The sequence below is a fragment of the Protopterus annectens genome, chromosome 2.part0 (assembly GCF_019279795.1).
Source record: "Protopterus annectens isolate FY-2018-M chromosome 2.part0, PAN1.0, whole genome shotgun sequence".
In the NCBI taxonomy this organism is placed as follows: Eukaryota; Metazoa; Chordata; order Ceratodontiformes; family Protopteridae; genus Protopterus; species Protopterus annectens.
This window is the reverse complement of record NC_056728.1, coordinates 60163014-60182886: the sequence shown is the minus strand read 5'-3', so window position 1 is coordinate 60182886 and position 19873 is coordinate 60163014. Positions and strand designations below refer to the sequence as shown.

Below are 19873 nucleotides of genomic sequence, written 5' to 3'. Positions count from 1 at the left end.
TATATCCATTTAACCTCACATATTCTCTTCAAACATTTAAATGACACATATGACCCATTTACACACCACGATTGCAACTCAGCGTTTGATTTACATTAGCTACTTTTGACAGCTGTAAGGTGTTTTACAAGTTTTACATTAGTAAAACATCTTAATAAACTGTCACATGTCTACAGGCATTTAAATGCTGTCAGGTAGTAGGATATAACCAATGCTTTATTCAGACAAAATTTGGAATGGTAGAAAACTACAAAGTTTACATTCTCTGTAGTAGTCAACATACAATATTAAACAGACAACTTAGGCAAGGTGCAATCTGTAATGTGTCTTTTATTTAAATGGGGCAGTTATTATAACTTAGGTGAAGGTACACTTATTCTGTATTCAAGTGTTGGAAATTTTTCTGCTGTTTTGCATGGGTACTGAGATAGGATTGTATATGTTAGTTGTGTTCATTCTTTTACTTGTATGTGTTTTACTTTCTGTTTGTAATCTCAAGGAGCTGATGCTTGAAATTTTGCTTAGGCTACATGAGTGTGGTCCTAAATGACAATAAAGTTTACTTTTGAATTTTTTAATCTTTTGAATCTTTGCAGATTGTTAGAAAGGGAGGAGATTAGGATACCTGTTTGGAGAGAGTACCTGTGTTTCCAGGTTTAAAATGATTCTGTCAGTATCAAAATTAAGACGTTTTCCGTTGATATGCTTATATAGGCTTTTATGAGAAGAAATTTGTAGTGTTTCAATGAGTCACATAATGCATGTTCATAAATGAATACATGGTGCATTGGTGCTGCTTTAACTTTGAGTTCATTCTGATGAAGTCTGCTGACTTTGCAGAGATGAAAGAGATTGATTATTCCGTAAGCTGAAGTGAGTGGCTTGTAATGCTTGATTTCCGCACTTCCATCTGGATGTAGTTTGGTCTGTGACTGGGTTTTATTTATTTATTTATTATATTTATGATGTTTTAATAATAGTCACTTGCTCTGTCCTGTCTTTAATGATATGCTTTTATAATTGGCTTGTTATTGTAGAGTGCACAGATGTACTATTCTTGTTTTTGTTTTATAGGTGCTTACGTAGAAGGGGTGGACCTTATAAAACAGAGCCTGCAACTGATCTAACACGTTGGAGACTTGCCAATGTTGAAGGACGGCAAACCTGGCAGTATTTCGAAGACGATGAGACAGTAGAAAGAGAGCAAAATATGCTGGAAGCTTATTCTGTAGGACTAGATACAGTATGTGCCACTGGCTAGATTTCAAGAAAAGTACTTTTTTTGAACTACCAAAATGCTTAATTTGGTATGTATTGGACTAACAAATTCACAGAAGGCACTGAGTGGTCTAATAGCTTTGGTGTTTCCATTTCTTAGTAGCTTTAGACTTGTTAATGATTTTATTTCAGATTTTTATTACTCTCCCTTGCTAGGTGAAACAGAGTAAGCTTTAACCTGCATGACAACTAGGATTTCCACTCACACCTTTGCATATGTCTTAATGATAGCTAGCCTTCTGTCTTAATTCAGTAGAGAGGGCCTATTTTTTCTTCCTGACTAAAGTCCCAGCATGAGATTATGGTTGGAATGCAGTGCCTTAGATCTATAGGCAGATGTCAGTGCAGGGTACTGAATGTGATGCAGAATTAATTTTTATGGTTTCACTAGCCTGGCCTTCTAGCTCTACCAGTACCCTCCCAGACCTGTTTCTCCATTCATATCAGACCATGTGTGGGGGTGGATCTCCCCTTTTCAGGGATAAGTACATTCTAATTGCCCTCACATTTGTGCCTGATGTTTGAGTAGTGATGAGAGATGGGAGCGGACTGTCATATATGGTTGACTCAGGATTTTTTTGATAACTTACTCTCCTTTCCGTCTTGTGGCTGCCAAGTATATTGTAGACTGTGCAGTACTGGGCCATATGCAGCTGCATGGTTCCACATACAGTACAAATACTTCTTAGCAGTGGACCTTGTTTCAGGCACCACCTTTGCATGTACTTTAACACCTTGCTGTCTGCCAGCCAATCTTGTTATGGGTGGTTGCCAGTACTGCCCTTCTGGGATGGAGGGGCTGACATCGGCCACTTTCACCCACCTTTCCCCTGCTGGCTGTTGCAATTACCATGTCTGGTAGTAGAACCTGGGCATCCTGGGATGCATATGGGCTTTTCTGTTTGAGTTATGGAGCTGGCCTGAACAGAGTTTATTTTTATGATTTGGTATTTTACACAAGCTGAGATATATGTGAATGTGGCACTTAATGATTACTTCACAGGTGCTCTCTTTAGATCCCTGTCAGCCTTGGAGTGCAGTGATACTGTTGCTTGAATTTTTCTTTGTGCCACTGTGGTTTGCATGCTTATGCAGCTAGTGACTGCGTGCATTCACTGTAAGGGAAATAAAACTTTCTCCTTCAGGATTACATTGCATGCCAAAGACATTTTTTACCCGTGTCTCCTTCAGCCAGTTTGCTGCTGACTACAGTCTTTTGTTGATCCCCATACATGTTGAAAGTGACTGCTGTGACTCCTGATGGTGGACGTGGTTGCGATAGCATGAAACTTGTTCATTGGTGGATTTTTATGCCACCAGTCACAGCTGTTGGGGATTAGTACTGTGAGAAAACTGCAGGTAAAATAGGTTTGAGTCACTGCTTTTGTAACTCTCTTCTTGCTTTTGCGAGTTACTGGTTTTGTGTTTGGTGTGTGTGTGTGTGTGTGTGTGTGTGTGTGTGTGTGTGTGTGTGTGTGTGTGTGTGTGTGTGTGTGTGTGTGTGTGTGTGTGTGCGTGTGTGTGTGTGTGTGTGTGTGTGTGTGTGTGTGTGTGTGTGTGTGTGTGTGTGTGTGTGTGTGTGTGTGTGTGTGTGTGTGTGTGTGTGCGTGTGTGTGTGTGTGTGCTCATGCACGTGCACTGTGGTTAGCTTAGATCCAGATGGTTGCTTGGAGAGAGGATCAGTCAAGTGGGGGGTAAAATGATTGCATGCCTCTCTCATGGATGTTTGAGTGAGTGAAAAGTGGACATTTCCTGGCAGATGTTGTGCATGATACTTACTCAGCCCTTATTTGAACCAGTATGGAAATGTGCATATGTGAAGTATGTTTGGGATTATGCTGTCTTTTCATTCCAGTTTCATCTTCATGTTCACTTTCTACTAGCTACAAAGATCAAGCAGCTAAAAAGTGGAGGCTACTAGATTATAAAATGATGATTCATGTGGAAAGGCAAAACTCATCTGGTTTAACAGAGCAGTAGTGCATTTGCAACCAGATAAAGTGAGTGAATGATGGCCTTTTGATTCTGGAGATCAACAATAGATTGCATTAAAAATGAATTTCATATGGTAATGTTCCAATATTTCTTTCTCAGGGAAGGTTTACAAAGGATTTACCAAAGGCTCAAGTAGCTAGAGAAGCAGCTGAAAATGGAATGAAATTTTATTCTGCACTGCAGGCAGAAGATGGCCACTGGGCTGGAGACTACGGGGGACCTCATTTTTTACTTCCAGGTATGTGATGTGTCTGGCATTAATGTCCTGTATTTGTCTTCGTGAGCTATAAAATATTTTTTTGATCTGTGAAAATCAGTTATAGCTTCTTACCTGTTTATAGAGTATATGAACCAGTGTGTAGGATTGACTGGGTTGTCATGTCAAAATGACAGAAAGGAAGAACATGTTAGTTCCTCAAAGAGGGCACAACTTTGTTAATAAGTATTTATTCTTGGGCTGCTTTTATGATTGTTATGAAGTATTTTGCTAGATCTACTCTTCAGTCTTTAACTTAAATAGCTGTGAGGTCCAGTCATCAGAGTTTGATTACTGATTTTTTTTTTTTTTATCAAACGTCACTTGAAAAAAAAATAACATTTATCCTGCTGTAAACCAGTCCTAAAAAAAAGAACAATTAAACATGGTGTACATAGTACATGCACACACTGTTGTTTTTGGGGCACACATACTCCAGTTTTGCTTCACTCCACTACTTTACCCATTCTTCATCTCCTTAGAACAAATGTATCACCCTCTTTTCTGCCTACACCTCCCAAAGATTTATGTGGCACAAACAGAAGTGAGTGTTACAGTTACATAGCATGTATATTACACACACACACACACACACACCTTCACACTTAATTCCCAGATCATATGCATGACTTAGTAGGTTCTGAATTTGAGTGCACTCAGTTTTGCAGTTTCTTAAATTTGTTTCTGTTTTGCCTCTGATAACTTTGATGTTTCTTGAGGTAGAACTTTTACCAAATTAGGCAGCCTAAATATTAACATGTTGAGGTATGTCACTGGAGTGTTGTGAAGTATGTTTCCATTAAATGTTACTCAAAGCATAACGTCCAACTAAATTAAAGGCCAAGATGCTGCTGCATTTTAAAATGTTTCCCTAATCTGACCATACCCCCCAGTAAAATTACATCAACTGAATGGTACGTTCTGCAGAATGTATATTTCCCAGGAAAGTATTCATATAGACTTTGTACATCACTGGAATGAGACACAATGTATTGAGTAGTTGGCTGCATAATAGAACATATGAGGTGGTACTGAATTGAGGAAAGGCTAATTGCTAGATGTGTTCAAGGGTACTCAGTTCTGGAAATGACCCTCTTTGTAATCACATTTGAGGATTGGCAGTGTAAACAGTGTGAGTCCTGTAAGAGAGTGGATATGCAGGGTAGTATGGAAAGTATGAAACAGGACTTGACAGTATTGCTGAAGTTGTCTCAAGCATAGAATCTTACATTTAGTGCACTGAGTATCTTAGATTGCCGCTGTCCAAAAGGGACATAGGCACTACCCCAGTAGTCCTAGTCCTACTGTGGACTAGTTTATAGAAGTAAGAGTGGTGAGAGGTGAAGTTCCCACTTGAGGAACTGCAGAGAGATGGACTTGCCCCTTGGAAAAATTGTTTTTGAATACTGCAGTAGTGCAGTGCAGTGTAGGTCATTTGTGTTCTCAGTCAGTTGTTGTCAAGAAATTCATCTTCAGTTATTTGAGTCTCGAATGTATCAGGGAACCATGTATGTATGTCCATATGGTCATATGAGATTATTCGGAGAATGGCTTAAGAGCTTTTACTAACCTAGCTAATATAACCCAATTTTACTCAATGTATGGCCCCCTAGGAACAAGAGAATGGCATGGATTTGTGCCTATGTCTTGAGTTTCTTACTGATTGCCTCTGCCATAAGGGACATAGGCGCTTCCTTAGGTGTGAATTTGCGATTCCCCATCCTTGATCCAAATTGCATTTGAAGAGGGCCACGGAAGGGCTTTGCTTAATGTGAAGAAGAATCCTGTTCCAAAAAAGGGCCGATCTCTGAGACACATATCTGTCTCTCTAGATTATTTTGTTTGAGTCACTGACTAAGTTTAGATCCCTAGATTGGGTGACCCTCTTGCTGTTTGACTCGCAAATATGTGCAGCTCCATCAGGGCTGGATTTGTGAGTGCCCTGTAGGTCAGACATAGGTATCTCCGTTTAAAAGTTGGTAGGAGACAAAATAATGGGATAGGACGTTTGGTCTATCCACATAGGTAATGTTGTTTACACCCTGTATTTTCTTTTTCAGAAACATCTGAGGTTGCTTCAACTGCTGTAAGGGCCTAGTCAAGTACATGCCAAATTGCGCACTGTACTCTATTATTGTTCAAATGCAGGCTGAGTACAGTGGTGCTATAATTTCCTTGGATTTGGATGCCAGAAGTTGTACCACATAGAAGGATTTCCTCACCACTGTGGACACATGGCGGTCAAAATTCAGGTTACTGTCTGTGTACCTAGATCTCTCACCTCTAAGTCTACTCTTAAGGGTGTGCAGTTGATGTTGTAATTTGCAGGGGTATTTGTACTTCCCAAAGGCTATGATAATGCATTTTTTCACATTTAGATTCAGGCCATGGGTCTGGCACCAGTCATTTATCTGATCTAGATCCTTTTGAAGGATATGTGCATTTTTCAGAAGTTCAGTGATTGTCCCCAGCTTGCAGTCATCGGCAAACTTTGCCATTCAGAGGCCTTCCATATTAACTTTGACTTCAGATCAGTATATTTGAAACAGGAGTAGTCCCAGTACTAAGCCCTGTGGCACACCAGTAGTAACTGGTCTCTTGCTGGATACCAATTCATCCACTTTAATCACAAGCCCTGTCCATGAGCCAATTGGTTATCCATCTGGTGACACAGGGATGTATGCCCAGTTTTGTGAGTTTATTTATCATACCTGAGTGAGGAATTGTGTCAAATGCCTTGACTAGGTAGATGTAGGCAGTGTTTACTGTTTTTACCTTCATCCATGGCCTTAGTGACTTTCTCAGAGATCCATCAGATTCAGTAGGCTTGACCTGCCCTTGGCAAAGCCAAATTGGGTCGGGCCCAGAGTTTGGAGGTTTCCTGTGTCATTATTTATCAGTCCATAATTATTATTTCCACGATCTTATATACAAGACTAGTTAAACTTATGGGTCTGTAATTTCCCAGGTCAGTAGATGGTCCTCCTTTATGCAGAGGGATGACTGGTGTTGTCCTCCACTCTCAGGACAAAGCCAGACCAGAGGCTGTGGTTAAATAGAGAATCTAATGGGCCTGATAAGTACTGATTTAAGCTGTTTAAGAAGCAATCTAGTATATTGTCAGGTCCCACTGAAGCCATGTTTTTAGCTTTAAAGAGCGCAGTGGTAACCTGTTCTTTGGTGATAATTGGCAATGGAGTGGTAGAAGGTATTTCCTGGAGGAGAACTGGGGGTGATGGGGAGGTAAAATTTGAGCTGAATTTGTTGACCATCAGATTTGCTTTATCATCTGTCTGAGTATAGGTGATGCCATCTACAACTAATTCCGCACATTGTTGGGTGTTACCCTTAAGATTGCAGACATAACTGAAAAATGCCTTATGGTTATCCTTATTTTTGGGTGCTATTTTTACCTCAAAGTCTGTATTCAGAGACTTGACTAGTTCCTGTGATTTGCTTATATAGACTAATGAGGAACTTTTTGCTCTGTTGTGCACATTGCCACTACTTTTCAACAGATTTTCTTTCTTTTGTTGTGCAACCTATTAATACCAGGAGTCCATCTGGGGGGCTTGTTTCTGTGTTTTGGCCTTAGCTTAATTCGGTCTGGTACTGCCATTTCTATGCAGTTGCTTACATGGTCGTACACTGTTTTTGTGTAAGCCTCTGCAAAGTGTTTTCTGGATATGGGGGACCTTGGAAAATAGCTATGCTCCCCTTAATAGGGGATAATTTACCTTAGAGAAGCTCTTAATGTTTTTGGAGTCAGGTGGGGCAGGGGACTAGTTTTACTTTTATTTCAAGGGAGACCAGTTTGTGATCTGATCTTACCAGTGAGGACATCACACTGAGCGGTGCAGCTTTCTCTCATATTTGTGAATACCAGATCTAGAATATTTTTCTCTTTGTGGGAATGCAGACTGGCTGCTGCAAGGCATTTGAATTTACAAAGTGAGGAAATCTTTCGGCCTGCATGATAGTTGTTGTATATGCCTCCCAATTAATGGAGAGGTAGTTAAAATCACCCACTAATATGGTATTGGGTTAGATGGTGAGTAATTCTAGTAACTTCAGTTATGATGTATGGGTTTCCTGGTTCATGGTGGGGGGGCCTTTAGCTGGCAAGAATATGTTAATGTATTTTTCCCATGGTTAGTTGGACATGGAGTAGCTCAAGCATGTCTTATTATCTGATCAGCCTTGAGGTGTGCTTATCCTTTATTTAGATAGATAACCCTCTACCTTTAGCTTTTTTATGTTCAGTGGATGGTTGGAATGTATGAAAGGCATTATAACCTTGCACTGCGAGAGTGCTTTCCGTGGCTTTGAACCATGTTTCAGTAACTGCACTGATGTCAGCATTCTCCCAGGCCCCTGTTTACACTTACCAAGGGTACCAGAACTTGTCAGAGTTTTGGGATGCATGGCTAGGCTTAAAATGTCCCAGTAGTCATTGGCCTAGTAGACACTTATGAACCAGACAAACTAAGCAGAACCAAGACAGACCCTCACAAATGAAAATTACACCCAGAGGTCTTCCAATAATTGATTTACATGCAGGGAACCCCTCATATAGATCTGTTTGCCTTCTCTTCATTGAAGATAGTTAAAGACATTATGTTCCAATATTCTTGCAAACAGGCCTGGAAGACAGATGCCTTCTCATTCCCATTGGCTGGAATGTCCCTGTATGCCTTTCCACTGATACCCAGTGTTCTTCAAAAGATGTAGTAGGACTCTCAAAAGATTTTGGTGTTGGCTCCATTTTTGGCCTAAGCAGAGTGAGTTTCCTTTCTATTGAAACTGGCCAAGGGCAATAGCTACATGCTTTTCCACAAACTGTCACAAGACAGGGGTTGTTTGATACTCCCAACCTAAAAACACTTCAGTTGATTGCCTGGATTATATTGATATGTTTTTGGCACCTTTTTTCTAAGGATGTGCAGCAGGTATTAAAGGAGATGAAAGTCTACTAGAAGATCACGTATGTGTAAATGGAAAAGGTTTTATAGTTGATGCCAGTGTTAAGAACCTGAACCATTTCAAGGCTGAATTACCTCTGGTTCTTGATTATTTGTGTGAGTTATTCTGTGGCCTCTCATTCTTCTCTCAGGATTCATCTTTTCACCATTTGTGCTTTTCTGCACTTAGATTCCCCTTTTCAACCCATCCTTAATTCAGGTAGTTTTTAAAAGGGGTTTTATAAATCTGCCCGCCTGGAAAACAAGTGGCTTCTCCTTGGAATCTTAATTTTGTGTTTAAAATGTTGATGCTTCCATCTGAACCAGTTCATCAGTCTGATTTGTGTTTCTTAACATGGAAAATTGTACTATGCATTGCTCTGACAGCTGTAAGAAGAATATGAATTCCATGCTCTTATGGTGTGTGAACCCCACTTCATTTTCCATAAGGATAGGGTTTCTTTGAGAACTTATACTATTTTTATGCCTGCTTTGAGAATTTATACTATTTTTATGCCTAAAGTGTCCATGTATTATTTCCAAAACCTAAAAACAAAGGAGAAAGAATCCTATATACTGCGGATGTCCCCAGGCAGGTCAAATACTGGTTTGACAGAACTAAACCTTTCAGGAAAGTTGATCAGCTGTCTCCTAAAATGACAATCATGTCAAACCAGACAATTTTTCAGATGGTTTTCTCATGCTTTTTCTTTCTGCTATGCTTAACATAATAAGCCACGTCCAGGCAGTGTTGAGGTTTATTTTACTGGGGTTATGCTTTAATTTGTGCTTTTAGGAAAGGGATATGCTCTAGAAATATTTTAGAGACAGTAATTTGGTCATCTGAACATACTTTCACAAAGCATTGCAAACTGGGCCATTCTCTAGGGGCTGCTGGATGCTTGAATTCCTTCCTCCTCCCCATATATATATATATATATAAAAACTATGTTAATCTACCCAAATAGCTTATATTACTGCAACTGTGAACAAAATGTTGTTCATAGTACAGTTGCATAAGTAAACTTACCCTAATAGTAGATGTTCTTGTATTTCACTGTTGTAGTAGCCATCCGCTTTTTCCAGTCCTCTTATTTTTTTTTTATACGTTACCATGTTATAGATATGGGTGCAGTTAAAAAAATGACAATGCTAAGAATGTACACAGTAAAAAATGTAGACCTTTCAGAATGTAGACAGAGGTAAGTAGGTTGGCGTAAGGGGTGGATGTGTGTTTTTGCGACTGTTGGCAGATTAGAGTTAGAATAAGTATTAGGTAAGGGGGTAGCTTTCCTGTTGTACATATATTGGTGCTCATTTCCATGTCTAAGCCTGTCTCTTGTGATGGCACTGTGGCAGTGTTGCAGAAAGGGTTTTTCTAAGGAAAGGTGTAGGGTTAGTAGGGATTACTCCTCCCCCCTGCATCACATTACTAATGCATGCTAACTCTAATGCTGCCCCTAACCTTGCACCTTACCTCAGAAAAACCCTTCTGTAACACTGCCACTACTCAGATAAACCATGTCCTATTTTATTACTGTGGTTTAAGAGTTATTGTTTGTTTTATTTTAGTGTGTTTTGTGTAAAATGATCAGAGAAGAATAGTGTTTGTATTTCATTGATTTATTTCCTGTGGGTTTGCGTTTGTTTTTTGTCAGTATTTTGATGTGTCGATATTATGAACAGTCAGTCTTTTGTCTGGATTCTGAGTATCTGCATTTTTAATTGTAATTATATACACCCTCATGTATATATTTACATTTATTTTTTATTTAGTTGCTTCTTTTCTTACATTTTTCCTTTCAGGTTGTAGCCTCCCTTCCTAGAGAATGAAAGCTCTGAAGTTTTGTAATCCAAATTGCCTCTTAATGGCTGTGCTTGAGCTAGTAGCAGATTGAGTATGTGAAAGGGGCCCTAGATGGATGATAGTCACATCCTAGGCAAGGATATAACCCATATAGGTTAGGCTACTCCAACAGTTTATACTATTTGAACATCTGCTATTATGGGAAGTTTGCTTATACAACTGTACTTTGTCAAAAAATGTAATTTCTTTTTTTGTGATATGAAATCCACAAATTGTACTTGTGATTTTTTAACTGTAACTTACTGTTTTGCTGTGATTTATTATAATTTGCTAGTGTGCATGCATAATATAGAGGGTTATGATCGGGTCCCCAATAGTAATCCTGTTATAAAGAGTTCAAGATGTGGATGGCAAGAAATTTGCCTTTGAGGTGAATTTCTTGGCATCCATGTTGAGAACACATAATAATGGGTTGTGATCAGTGAGAGACTATCATAGCTCTTTGTAATGCATGGAGTTTTATCTACTCTATGTTCTACTAGTTAGAGAAAAAAAAAGCCAGTGTTTTGCTAGCTATGAAAACCAGTAATACGTTTAGCAAGTGTTGTCGAATAGACAGCAAGTAGGGAAAAATCAGGAACAGATTTTAAATGCTGTCTTAATTTAAATAATTTACTTACAGACTCCATCCATCCATCCACAACCTCTTTTTCCAGTTTTTGTACATGGGGTTGGGGTGTCACTTCAACAGTGACAGTCATCTAGAACCAAGGTTAATACTGCCAAGTGGCTAGCCCTGCCTACATCGCACATTCACACTATGGCCAATTTAGAGTGTCTAGTCCACCTACTGCATGTCTTTAGAATGTGGGTGGAAACTCTAGTACCCCGAGGAGACCCATGCAAACACAAGGAGGACATGCAGACTCTGCTCAGAAGGCACCCCAGCCGAGAATCGAACTGGGAACCTCTTGCTTTGAGGTGACACTAATTATAGATTGACATTTGTAAACTTCCGTGGTCATAGGAGGAAAGAATATTCAGGGACTGTTGAGAGTGAAAGAAACACATCTCTGAAAGCATTATTATGGTCTGGTCTTGTGCTCAGAAACTTGTAACTTTTTTTTATCTTTTTCCACTTTTGGTGGGTAATCTGTCTGCCCCATTCACTACATATTGATAGTATATGCTTAAAGCAGATTATCTATGTAGAGCACTCAAAATAAGCAGATAGTGTTATAAGTAGTAGATATGAGAAGAAACACAGGTCTGGTGCCAGAAACATGACTTCAAACTGAATGCCAAGAAATGCATCATTATCCCCTTTGGGGAAAATGGCATCCCAACTAATTATCACATTAGTAACAACATAATAAGCACGCAATCAGTTGTGAGGGACCTGGGCACCCAGGTTGATAGCAACCTGACTTTTGACCACCACGTTGCCTCCGTTGTATGGAAGGCTTTCTATATGATCCACCTCATAAGTAAGTGTATTTCATCCAGGAACAAGGAGGTCATAACATCCCTGTACTCCTCCCTTATCAGACCCATTATTGAGTACATTACCCCCTTCGGCATGTACCTTGCCAAGCACTTGCAGCAGCTGGAGAGACCACAGAATTTCCTGACCAGGAAAATCCAAGGTCTCAAACACCTGTCTTATACAGATAGGCTAAAAGCCCTGTCCCTTTTCTTAGTCTCATACAGACTGCTTAGAGATGACCTGTGTCTGGCATACAAGGCCATCTCAGACCCAGCCTTGATGGAATTGCTACATATCCATAAGTCAAACTCCATTCATGCAACCTGCACGCAAGGCCTCAGCCTGGTCTGTGACATTAATAGAATTTGTTGGTGGGATAGATTTGTGTTCCAAAGACTCCCCCATCTGTGGAATAGACTCCCTGTACAAGTCAAGCAGAGTACCCCACTAGCCCCTTGTAAGAGGAACCTGGACTACTGAATGGGAAACAGAAAATACACCCCTGAGATCCCACCAGTGTCCCTGCTGGACAGGGGAAATAGGTACTGACTTTGTAGGAACATGGGCAAAATTCTTGGCTAGGCTTATAAGGGCCTCCAGGCCAGTAGCCCAGTATCGTCCTATGACCCTATGAGTGATGTTCTAGCCTGAAATTATAAATTTCATAAAAATCTTGTTTTTTGTTTTTCATTATTTAGACAGAACAAATTTGGGATTTACCTGTATTTTGTCTAGAAAATTGGAAAGTCCAGGACCCTGAAAATAATTGATTCAGAAACTGTGACAGGACACAGGAATGCATAAGACGAGAATAAGGCATTGATGATGACTTGAAGATGATTGACTGTTTAGTAATATTAGCATAGACAGCTTATTTTTCTGTGGCTCTGTAGATTGTAGAACACTTATGACTAAGGTTATAGTCATGCAGTAAGTTTGACTACTATAATAATTTATTTTTTATTATGTATACTCAGGGCTTCTGATCACATGTCATGTAGCCAGCATTCCCTTGCCGGAGGCCTTTAAGAAGGAGATGATACGGTACCTTCGTTCAGTGCAACTTCCTGATGGTGGATGGGGACTGTGAGTAGGCAAATGTGATTTACAAAGTCTAGTGACAATGCCATATATTGTGTTAAAATGTAAACATGGTGAAGGTGTGTGAATTAAAAAGGAAAGTTAAAAGAAGGAAAACTCTATGTAAAAGCTATGTATTACAAGTACTTTATACACACACACACACACACACACACACACACACACACACACACACACACACACACACACATGTAGTGTGATTTGCATGTGTATGTGTCATTATCTGTACTTTACTGTGTGTAAAGTGGACAAGGTTCAGTTCTCCAGTGATAACTTTTCAATTGCGTTTCCTATTAGAAATTAAAACTGATGCAGTTTTTATTTGCAGATCAGTAATGATTGATTGTGAGTGTGTGTTTTTGGTTTTCTTTTCCTCTGCTGTTGTGTGACTGTGACATTAGTATGCATATATAAGGCAGGGGAAATAAAGCTTCTACATGGGGGGATGCAGAAACATATTTTGTGTTTTCTATTGAGCTGAAGCTTTGACTGGTTTGTTTTGTCTGACTGAAGCTTCAGTCAATTTAAACTTAATGAAACATAAGTGAAGCTGTTTATTTATACATACACTGATCTATATCCGTCTGTGTTTATGTGCATGTATATTTGTATATATTGTAACATAGCTCGGAGAGTCTAGCAGGTGGTACCAATGAGTACCAATGAGTACATTTAGGCTTACTAGGTCTATATGGCCTATAGGCTATCTTGGGACTTTGGGTGAGAAAATACTGCATGTTAGGTCGTAATGGGGTATTATAGGTGGCTAGCCATTTGAATAACTACCTGTCAAGTATAAGCAATTAAGCACAGAGAGAGGCAGCAACCTAAGTAGATGCTGCAGACAAAATGGCTGAAGTTATGTAGTCAAGGAGGACTTGCAAAGTTTGCTTTGGAAACTTTTGAAGGATTTACAGAGGAGAAAGGAGGTGCACCAGCCATTGGGAAATTCGTACACTGGAACTTTAATGAATTTGGAAACCACTTGCTCTGTTAGACTGATAAATCAAAAAAGAACATTCAGGTCATCTGAGTAGGTCTTATTTAAGAAGTGTTGATGAAGTCTTTGCCTACATTAGCCCTTAGTAGCTAGAAATGCTAGCCATTCTGCAAACCAGTGATAACAGACTTTTATTTATTTGTTGGCACTGGGTCTTCATAGCTGGAAACATCAATTGCTCTTTAAGAGCCAGCAGTAGAAGACTTATTCATTTATCAGTGTTGCATGCCTAAAGAACCATTTCTTTCAGTGCACTACAGTTTTCCTGTTTCTTATAGAATACTGGTTATCTGCAACTAAACTGAAAGACCCAAAACATATACTGCTTGCACACAGGAGATCTGTTGTGATAGTGTTCATATTTTGTTCTTCCTGAATAACTCTATGCCTCTACTCTTGTGGGAGTCTTAAAGAAAGCAGTTTTATTTTATTTTTGTTGTTCTCAAAACCTCTGCTGTTGTCTAGGTTAAAATTGGAGAAAAAAAGCAGAGACGCTCTTGTCTTTACTTTCTTATAACTGTTTGCTACAGTGTGAGACCTGAGTTGTTATCTGTTCTAATTTGCTGCAAATCCTCACTACCGAGAGAGAGAGAAAGAGAGTGAAAGAGAACTGTTATTATTTGACTTTTGTTTTCACATTTTTTAACAAAAGCATGTGATTAACTTTAACCCAAAACATAATAACTATATTGCAGTCATAAAAGGTTTCCATTCAGGTGTCCACAAAGTTGTAGCATTTTATGCTTATTTAATGTAATTTTATAAATGGGAAAAATATAAAAAAAAAAAGTGAATTAACTAAGACAGATGCAGATTTGCAGTATTAACTCAAATGTTGTTCAGTTTTCAACTAGCTTTAAAGTCAGCATAGTAATTTGTGTTAACTTTTTAGTTTTTTTTTTTAATTTGGAAAAAAAAACAAGCATTAGAATCATGTATTTTATACTTGCTGTTTTTTATTTCACAATTGCAGTATTCTTTCAAAATAAAAAAGAAAGTTAAATCCCAAGTGAAATCAATGAAATATGTGAAGGTTGATATGATACTTGTTCCTGCTTTAGCAGAGTTATACTTATTTATGTCTCTTGTGCCTTTGTCATTTATTCATGAAGAAGGTAAAAGAGACAAAGATACAGCAAGTGTAACATCGGAGAATTTCCAATTCAGTAGATGTACAGTTTAAATGTAGTTGGTGGCACCAGGTCTATATTACCCGATCGAAAGATGAAAACCGTGAATACCATTTAGGCGACACCAAATGGTTGGAAATGTGAAAAGTCGCGAGCGTAAATGGAAATCACCATAGGGAATATTTTCCATTTACCTCAATATAGTGCGATCTTAGAGTTGGAATATTTAAGTAGCGGGGGGTGCAGGGGGGCTTGCCCCCCCCATGCCTGGAGCGTTTAGTTAAGTTGTTTTTCTTTTTTTTAAATTTTTTATTAAATGTTCGATGTTTTAAAAATCACTCATATGGTGTCAATCATATGAGAGTCGATGTTTAAAACTTTCGGACATATAATATAGACCCGGTGACACTTGTTTAGTAAAGACTGTGGGCGGCATTTATGAGAACGGCAAATAATTCTATTTTGGCTGGAACATTTTAATATTTACTTTAAGGACAGAAAGAGTGGTGGTTACAAGATAGTCTGAGTTTAAGTAGAGACAGATGTATATTTCTGTAGCAAAGTAAGAGGTGGCAGAGTAGCCACTAGAGTTGGAAGGTTTTGGAGAACAAAACAATATGGAAGAACATGAACCTTGTTGCATCTATAAGTGCTTTTTGATGTAAGACAGGTAAACATAGCTCTCAACCTGCCATCTCCAAAATGAGGAACACTAGCAGACAATATCCCTGGCTGTGTTCTACATGAATTACAAAGTGAACTGGCACCACATCTGTGTGCTCTGTTCACTCACAGCCTCACCTCAGGCTTTGTCTCTACTGAATGGCACTGCCACAGTCATCCTTCTCCATAAAGGAGGAGCGATTACAGACCCTGGAAATTATCACCCCCATTAGCCTGACCAGTCTGATATGTAAGGCTATCGAGCACATCATCATGGACCTAATTAACAAGGATATTGGGAATCTCCATACTCTAGATCCCATGTAATTTGGTTTTGTGAAAAAGAGATCATGCTTGCTCAACCTGGTTGACTTCTGTGAGTCAGTCACCAGAGCGGTAGATGAAGGTAAGGCAGTTCATACAGCCTACCTTGATCTGGCCAAAGCCTTTGTTACCATTCCTCACTCAGGAATTATTGATAAATTCCACAAACTAGCCATCAACCCCTATATCATTAGGTGGGTTGCAAATTGGCTGACAGAACCCTCAGTGTCAATGTAGCGGACTCCAAGTCAGACTGCCGACCAGTCACGGGTGGAGTCCCACAGGCATAGTTTCTGGGTCCTCTCCTGTGTGGCCTCTACTTCTCAGAAGACCAGTCCAACACGGAGGGACTCTGGCTGACCAAATACGCAGACGACTGCAAGCTGGAAGCCATTATTAACTCCCCAAGTGATGCAGACATCCTACATAAAGGCCTCACTGAGACCAATGACTGTGTCGAAACCATGGCCTTAAGCTTAATGCCAAAAAATGCTTTGTCGTCCCCTTTGGGAAAAACTCATTTCCCACTAACCACATTGGTGGGAGCCCACTGAACACTGATAAGTGATCTGGGGACACAGGTTGACAGCAACCTCTCCTTCGACCACCGGATTGCCACTGTGGTCAGAAAGTCCTTCTGAGTGGCACATCTCATTCCCAAGGGTTTTTCATCCAGGAAGAAAGAGGTCATCATTTCTCTCTTCCCTCATTAGACCAATAATAGAGTACAATGCCTCATTTGGCATGTACCTCACTAGACACCTGCAACAGCTGGACAGGCCACAAAAGTACTTCACAAAGAGGATCCTAGGCCTTAAACACATCCTACATGGACAGACTAAAAAAACTCCAGCTATTCTCTGTCTCATATTGTCTACTAAGAGGCGATCTCTGCTTGACTTACAAAGCCATGTCTGACCCAGCTCTGTTAGAAATGCTACAGCTAAAGAAATCCCAGTCCCTCTGCACTACACGCTTCAGAGACCTCAATCTCATTGCCACAATCAACAGAACATGCTAGAGGGACAGGTTCATAACCCAGGGAATACCCATGCTCTGGAATCTCACTAGCCCTCTTCAAGCAAAATCTTGATGAGTGGACAGGAAATAGAAAGTTCACCACGGGGATCACTCCAGTGGCTCTACTTGATAGAGGCACTGGGAACTAATGATGGGCGGGCACAATGCCAGGACACTTCTATGGGGTAGGCTTGTAAAGGCCCCAGGGCCATTAGCCTAGTACACACCTATGAGCCTATAATATGGAACAAATGGGCAAAATGTGGAACATGTACTAATGGCATACTAACAACTTCAGCTAGGAAGGTCATAGGATGGTTTAAACATGTTGGTTTTACTTATAAAGACGATCCTTTAATGAATTAATATGATTTATTTCTTTTTACCATGGATTTCACTTTAAAAATTCCTAACACCAAATATGTTACAAACCCATTCAATGTGGAACTTCTCGGAACATGAATGTTTTAAGATCTCAAATGAGATACGTTCCTCATAATGGGGTACACTTGAGAGGTATGCAGGTAAATGCTGCAGGTAAGATCTAATTATGTTGTCAGTAAATAATATAGTTTCTTTTATGTGCAGACGATAAGATTAGAGCGGCTGTGGAGAATGATGGACAGAGTTTGAGAAGGGAACTTGGGAACCTGATGGGGTGAATAGATTAAGGGCCGATAGTTCACACGGAAGATAAGCAAAATGTTGTTCACTTTGTTTGCAGTGATTAAAGTGTAGTATAGATGGGAAGCTGTTAGATAATAAGAAAAAGTAAAAAGGAATGAGGATGATTATTGTATGTAAAAATGAAGCATGCTGAATGCATAACTCAAGAAGTGAACTTTAAGGATATTGAAAATAAGAATATTGAAATTATAAATGTTTTATTGTATTGATAAATGCTCTAGTAGCCTTAGCTATATGGGTTATATCTTGCTAGGGATATAACAGCCAGCCACTTCCATAATTTCAGGGTATCTTCCATACGGGTCTATATTACAAACTCGAAGTTACTGAACTTCGAATACGATATGGTCGACACCATATCATCGAAGTTCAGTAATATCTAATTAGTAATAAAAAAATAAAAAACTGAAAGGAATGAAAACTAGTTGCTGTAAGCAAGGGGGCAAGCCCCCCTGCAACCCCCACCCCCTCGCTACATAAATATACCAACTCTGAAATCGTGAAACAGTGTAGGAAATGGAAATTTTCCATTTCTGCATTGTAGTGCACTGAAGTGAGATCTTGGAGTTGGTATATTTAAGTATCGGGGGTGTGCCCCCCTGCCTACACCATTTGTTATTTTTTGTTGTCGTTTTAATTTTTGTTTTCTGAACATTCGATGTTTTAACAGTTAAATCACTAAGGGTCAACCCTTAATGATTCAAACTGTTAAATATTCGATGTTCCAATATAGACCCCTTCCAAACAACCAAACTGTCAGGCAGCTTGAGCTGAGCTGACTAAAAGACAAGTATGGATGTCAAGCCCTTCAGAGATTTGCTGCCACTCAAGAGTGTGCTCCACTAAGGCTTTCAAAGATTGACAGTCAACTTGTGCTGCTTTTCTTGGCAGATACATTCCCTTTGGGGGAAAACCTTCCATTTTCAAATAATTGTTGGTATTTTATCACTTTACTCTTTAGAAAAGTTATTTTAAAGCTAGGAGTTTTGTGTTTTAATAGGCTGTCATGAGACTGTATTGTGCTTTTAAATGTAAGAGCTGTGTTTTCCTGGCAGTTTCAAAGTTGTTTAAAGTAACTGAAAAACATTTTTTCTATGGAGAAATTGTTTTTATTTTACTTTTTGGGGCTGGCAAAGTGTTTTTAAAGTACTTTTACTGTGTTTTTCTGTGAAAAAGTGACTTTTAAAGATGTTTAGCTTTTTCCAGCATTTGCTGCTTGTCTACCCTGGGAAAGAGGCACAATTTTTCGGTTGACCATGGAGCAAACTGCTAGTCCCATGGTCGGTCCTTCTTCAATCCAGAAAAAGAAAAACTGAAGCAAACAGCATTTGCCACTACAGCAGACTAACAGTTTGTTTCAGTTGCAGGTGGGAGACTCTGCTGCAGCCATTTGTTGTACTTCAGACTACTCTGGATCCCTGTGGTGTGGCACCTGTAGCCACTATGGACCTAGGGTTAGCCCTGTTCTCTGTGGCTGTTGGGGCCTCCTCACTGAGCAAGGGAGAGTCACTCTTAACTGTCCTGGGAAAAGGAACAGGGAAGGCTTCCTTGTTGTGTTAGAATGCTATGCCCATCCCTGAGGAAGCTGCTGATATCATTAGTAACTCGGATGGCCCATTTTTCCTGTCAAAAAGAAGCATGCATCTCTCTTCCTCCTCTTCCTCAAATTTCTTTAGACAGGAGTAGTTTACTGGGTCTGGCTCAGGGTTTAATTCAGACTGTTGACCTTTATTGTAAAGTAGTTTCTGGTAAAAGAAAAAGGGATACCTCTTTTCCTGAAGATATTAATGGTCTGAATCTGAACAGGAAGATGAAGGGGCAGATACAGGGTTTTCACCTCTGATTTCTGATTCAGACTCTGAGGAGAGCAAAGTTTCTGATTCTCCCAGTTTGGTGTTCTCTTTCTCTCAGACTATGGCTAGAATGTGTCAGTGTGCTCAGTGGGAGAATACTGAGGTTTCTCAGTCCCTCAGAAATACTAAAAATTTTTACAGTAGGAATTTCCAGAACCTCCAGCCATTCCTCCAGTTCTGTCTGCTATAGTGGATATGTGTTACTGCCTGCAATTTTCCTTAGTCAGCCAGCTGCCCCTAAAAAGGCAGTTAGGATGTCTAACTCTCCTCAGTCTTTTTAGTTGATCCCACTGCTGCTAAACATTTAGTTAA

At 39.6% G+C, this 19873-nt stretch overlaps 1 protein-coding gene across 3 annotated transcripts in view; it reads left to right on the top strand.

The window, feature by feature from the left end:
• Positions 1–19873, top strand: part of LSS (lanosterol synthase) — a 787682-nt gene that overhangs the window by 84604 nt on the left and 683205 nt on the right. For 2 of the 3 annotated variants that reach the window (XM_044060550.1, XM_044060549.1), the window contains exons 2-4: positions 1075–1243; positions 3373–3511; positions 12761–12869. In XM_044060550.1, coding sequence (XP_043916485.1) covers positions 1075–1243; positions 3373–3511; positions 12761–12869 — 417 coding nt within the window. Of the gene's footprint in view, positions 1–1074; positions 1308–3372; positions 3512–12760; positions 12870–19873 lie in introns of those variants that run through there. The other variant, XM_044060551.1, reaches the window with a different exon arrangement.